General features: G+C 46.6%; 1 protein-coding gene across 1 annotated transcript; it reads right to left on the bottom strand.

Annotated features, from left to right (window-relative positions):
- Window positions 1-3,360: 3,360 nt before the first annotated feature.
- cebpb (CCAAT enhancer binding protein beta) lies at window positions 3,361-4,935 on the bottom strand. Its single transcript, XM_060930880.1, has one exon. The coding sequence runs from the start codon at window positions 4,693-4,695 to the stop codon at window positions 3,847-3,849; it is 849 nt and encodes a 282-aa protein (XP_060786863.1). The 5' UTR covers window positions 4,696-4,935; the 3' UTR covers window positions 3,361-3,846.
- Between the last annotated feature and the right edge of the window lie 678 nt (window positions 4,936-5,613).

The following is a 5,613-nucleotide window of genomic DNA, read 5'->3' as shown; positions in this document are numbered from 1 at the left end:
CTTTTTTTTTTAAAGATATTTTTTTGGGCTTTTTGCACCTTTATTGGATAGGACAGTGTAGAGACAGGAAATGAGCAGGAGAGAGAGACGGGAAGGGATTGGGAAATGACCTCGGGCCGGAATCGAACCCGGGTCGCTCGCATTCATGGTATGGCGCCTTAACCACCTGAGCCACGACGCCCCCAGGGAGACTGGCTTTTGCAAGGTATTGTAAAAGGGCAGAAGGGAGTGTGGTGTCAAAATTGGTTACATGGCAGCCTACACAAAGGAGAAGAACTCAAGGGCGTCCCATGAAGATGTACAGTATGTTGACCTACTACAGGATGACACTGGCTATGAGATCCAGGAGATTGAAACCAGCATGCCGGACAGACGTTTTTGGAGAGCCATCATCAGTGCCCGACAGCAAGAGTCGATGGAGTGAGTGAGTGAGAGAGTGACAAGAAGCCTTTATTTATCACATGTACACTCAAGCACGGTGGCACGGTGGTGTAGTGGTTAGCGCTGTCGCCTCACAGCAAGAAGGTCCAGGTTCGAGCCCCGTGGCCGACAAGGGCCTTTCTGTGCGGAGTTTGCATGTTCTCCCCGTGTCCGCGTGGGTTTCCTCTGGGTGCTCCGGTTTCCCCCACAGTCCAAAGACATGCAGGTTAGGTTAACTGGTGACTCTAAATTGACCGTAGGTGTGAATGTGAGTGTGAATGGTTGTCTGTGTCTATGTGTCAGCCCTGTGGTGACCTGGCGACTTGTTCAGGGTGTACCCCGCCTTTCGCCCATAGTCAGCTGGGATATGCTCCAGCTTGCCTGCGACCCTGTAGAACAGGATAAAGCGGCTAGAGATGATGAGATGACACTCAAGCACAAACATAAGCACAGTGAAATGTCTCCTCTGCATTTAACCCATCTGAAGCAGTGAACACACACATGCACACACAAGTGAGCAATGAGCACACACACATACCCAGAGCAGTGAGCAGCTATGCTACAGTGCCCGGGAAGCAGTTGGGGGTTAGGTGCCTTGCTCAAGGGCACTTCAGCCCAACCTTCAGGCCATGGTTGCCCCATGTTAACCTAATGGCATGTCTTTGAACTAATGTTGGATTGCTGACTTATTAAAAGCTATTTTAAACATTTTTAAAGCTTTAAGCCTGATCCCTTGTGTTTAAATGTCTACATACAACAGTACAGTGATGAAATATCCATCATCAATTATATATGAACTTCGATCATTAATATTCTGTATAATGTTAACCATGGTTTAGAAGTGGGTAATGATTTTTCTCTGTTGCTCCAGGCGTGAGGAGAATGTTTAGACAAAAAAAAAAAAAGATGGTAGTTGATATAAAATTTAAGATAAGATCAAATAAGATTGTTGGGAAGTCGTAGTTCAGTGGTTAAGGCTCTGGGTTACTGATCAGAAGTCGTGGCATGGTGGTGTAGTAGTTAGCACTGTCACCTCACAGCAAGAAGGTTCTGGGTTTGAGCTGAGTGGCCAATGAGGGCCTTTCTGTGTGGAGTTTGCATGCTCTCCCCGTGTCTGCGTGGGTTTCTTCCAGGTGCTCCAGTTTCCCCCACAGTCCAAAGACATGCAGGTTAGGCTAATTGGTGGCTCTAAATTGACCATGGGTGTGAATGTGAATGGTTGTTTGTCTCTGTGTGTCAGCCCTGTGATGACCTGGTGACTTGTCCAGGGTGTACCCTGCCTCTTGCACATAGTCAGCTGGGATAGGCTCCAGCTTGCCCACGACCCTGCACAGGATACACGGTTACAGATAATGGATGGATGGATGGATGGATATATACTGCTTGGGAATATATATACTTTGTTTGCCCTAAGAAGGTACAATTAGTTACCTTGAGGTCCAATAATGAGCCCTGTGGGATACATTAGTGTAGGTTGCACCTTGGGGGACAGAAATTTCTGACAGTGTATCATGGCTGACCTTGCACTCTGACCCCAACTTCCTAACAAGCTGGGATATGAGCAGAAAAGCATTTCACTGTGCTGTAATGTATATGTGACTAATAAAGGCTTCTTCTTCTTCTACATTACATTACATACATGATATTTACTATGTCACATATTTACTAAGCGACTATGTTTCACAGATAGCTTGATTCAACCCCCCCCCCCCCCCCATTATCATGGTGATGACCTCTGATGAAGGGATGGGGGGGGGGGGGGGGGTCCTCCTCTTTATCTGCATATATCACTGAGCACCTGTCTGTCTGGTTCCTCTGCCCTCACTCTCACACAGCAGCTCTGAGAGGTCCCCCACCTACCTGCAGGGTCAGATACGTTACATGCTCCCTGGCAACCTCATCAAATAAACAGGTCTAACTACCTTCCTATCCAAAAAACATATTCAACAATATTATATCAGGGCCAAGTTTCCCAAATAAGTTATCTTTTGTTGTGATGCAACACCTTTTAAGATCTGATCATGCTCTTATATCAGTGCTTCAGAAAACCCTCAGTGAAGGTTTGTTTATTTGATACTGTAGATAGAAATATGTGTCTATCATTACACTTTAAGCAATGAAGTACCGGATAAGAGGTTTATTGGCTCATAATGGAGTTTATTAAGGCCCAGAGTACTGGCTCAAGCACTGTGGTTAATTACAATCTAGGCCTTTTTTTTAAATTCTGGGCATAATACTCTTGAGCATTATAACTATGTTATGTCAGTAATATGCCTAAAGCATTCATTTGAATGAGTTAATGTTATGGTGTTTATATCTGGCCTGTTGAGATATTTTTAAATGCCTAAACATGTTTTAAATCTTTGACACCTAGTAAAAGTTTTAATGCCCATATTAAGACCTTTCTCCCCCCCCCCCCAATAGGGGTCCTAATAGGATCGAAGCTCAGGTTTCTTTTTTTTTCCTCCAATGTTTTCTAGAGTGAGACTGGTTTGGTCTTTTAGGTTTGCTGTAATAGTATGGTCATATTAAATTTCTCTCTCTCGTGTGTGTGTGTGTGTGTGTGTGTGTGTACACACGTACATGTGTGTTTCTTTAGAACTAGCTACAGTGTGGTGGTTTTGGGGCGTTGCTGGTCTAGCCTTGACCCCAACTCTGAGAGATCACTGAACCCAGTGCACTATTGACAATACCTGTGTGCTTTAGATAACTCTGCTTTACTGCTGGAAGACATGGACAAAGGACAAACCTGTAAAAAGGTTTATAAGATAAACACTATTATAGTGAATAAAGACGATTGAAGATTCCCACACTATATTCCTGAATCTCATATATATAAAAATGTACCCCCCACACCACTACCATCTCACTGAAGTGTCAAAATATGTCAAGTCTTTATCCGCAGACTACAATCAGACAAAAACAGTCAGACAACGAAGCTCAAAAAGAAATAAAAATCATTTAATTCAATAAAATATTATATAACAATACAAGATATGTACCATTATTCTGTTTTACCAGACTACTTCATTGCATGGCCAATACTGTTACAATGCGTTGCATCATACCTCTGCAGTACAACTCTTCCCTCGACAGCCACTGCCCCAGATTATGGGGGGAAAATGAATTTAAATAACAAACAGAGTATTATTAAAACAGTAGACATTTCACCCGTACAAAAATACTGTACAGATCAAAGTACATGAGCGGGCTTCCACAACACCACCAGAGTGACAAAGTCGTCGAGCATGGGAGAAAGTGTTGCGCAATCCAGGCGCCAGTCCCCTTTCAACGCTCTTGTAAACATTTTTTAAAAGCGCTGTTCGTCATTTTGACGCAAAAATTGACTCATTTGTATAAAAAAAAACAAAAAAACGCATACTCTTTGGAACCGATGTTTTACAGTCTGATGTAGGAAGGTTGCTGTTAGCACTGGCCGGTGGCAGAGAGCAGGTTGCGCAGGGTGGCGAGCTCTCGGGACAGCTGCTCTACCCGTTTCTGCAGCCGCTCGTTTTCAGCCGCCAGCTCGAGCACTTTGTGCTGCGTCTCCAAATTGCGCATTTTCGCTTTGTCTCTGCTTTTGCGCACGGCCAGGTTGTTGCGCTCGCGCCGCTGCCGGTACTCATCGCTGTCCTTGTCCAGCCGCTTCTTGCCTTTACCTGTAGACGGGATTTTGCCACCCGGTTGCGGCGATCTGGCTTTGCTGGATGGAGCAGGCGTGCCAGGCGGGCTCGAACACGATGAAGAAGCGTTGGAGATGTTGCCCAGGCTTCCGCTGGGCGCTGACTGGTACTGCAGGTACGAGCGCATGTCGAAGCCCCCGGATCCGTCCATCCGTTGGTCGTCTGTGTTCACGTCGCCTCGCCACTGACTTTTGCCGTAGGCACCCAGGAAGTCTGGGCTGAAAACGGTGTCAAGGCGCGTCTCCTGAAGCTCCGGGTAGCCGAGTTGGCTGCGGTTGGCGTCGCGCTCGGTCAGCGGCGCGTAGCTCTTGTAAGCAGGCGCCTCCGGGGCGGCTCGCTTGCTCTTGGCGTCCTCGCTGATGGAGAAGTCAGCGCTGAAGACCTCCTCGCCCTGAAGTGCCGCCGGCTGCTGGTAATGAAGAGCGGAGTCCAAGTAGATGCTGAAGTCGATCGCCTTCTCGTGCTCGGAGATGCCGAGTTTCGTCATCGAGGCGTCAGTGGAGGGTTTGTACACGCCGCCGTGGACGGGACCCAGACTGTGGCCGCTATGGAATGCAAGGCAGTCCCTTTCGTAAATACCGACCACTTCCATGGATCTTAACACCCGCCGGATTGCGGCAGGACGCTAAAGCAGGGGCCGATTGCCCTGACAAAAGTTTACGCACGCACACGCACGAACGCGTAAAAACCCCACACGAACTGCAACAAGCACTAGTAACGTGTCTGTAAATATCTCCCTGAAACACCACTTATAAAAGTTGCCAAATCAGTATGATCTGATCTGATCTAATCTTGCTATTCGCTGTGTGTTCGCATCCGAACGCGGTGTCAAGTCCCATGTTTCGGAGGTGGATTTATATACGCTTGAGGAAGTGGGCGTTTCCCTGACTGTCGTAAGAAGAAGAAGAGCAGAAAAAAAAGCAAAACTGCTCCTTGTGCAAACCGGCCTGAACCTGCTTAAGGCCCTGTCACACTTATTTAGAATTAGCAGGACTCAAGCAAAACCAGCCAGAATGAAAAATTTTTCAAAATTCGTGCCATATTCGGGCGGGAATTTCAAACTGACCAACATTCTTACAGCTTTGTAAGGATGCCATTCGAATACTTAGAATGTGCTTCGAACCCACCTCGAATGATTCTTGCACATTCCGGGTGTATTAGCTTTCGAATGCAGTTCAAATGTAGTTGAAACACAGGAGGAATACCTAGAATGCTGTAAGAATATTAAGAATGCAATTCGAATGTCGTACGAGTGCGGTTCGATTGCTGCCCGAATACCACCCGAAGTCTGGTCGGAAGGTGCCTCGAATGCTGTACGAATTCACCTCAAATGCAGTCAGAACGCTCCCGGAATAGTTGCCGAATATGTTTCGAACGTCTAAAGCCGGTATCTCACTGGGCTGCAAAAAGCTTGTGACAAATTGCGAACGTCATTCACGAGAGAGTTTCAAAAGTGTCTTGAAACATTCGCGGGGCTTCTCAATTTCCTCGCATGAGTCGCAAAGTGTCG

The sequence above is a fragment of the Neoarius graeffei genome, chromosome 10, assembly GCF_027579695.1.
Source record: "Neoarius graeffei isolate fNeoGra1 chromosome 10, fNeoGra1.pri, whole genome shotgun sequence".
Lineage (NCBI taxonomy): Eukaryota > Metazoa > Chordata > Actinopteri > Siluriformes > Ariidae > Neoarius > Neoarius graeffei.
The sequence above is the reverse complement of the archived record's forward strand: the minus strand, read 5'-3'. Positions and strand labels throughout refer to the sequence as shown.

Bases quoted from the DNA above. Each gene is read 5' to 3' on its own strand.
- cebpb (XM_060930880.1), bottom strand. From the start codon at position 4,695: ATGGAAGTGGTCGGTATTTACGAAAGGGACTGCCTTGCATTCCATAGC.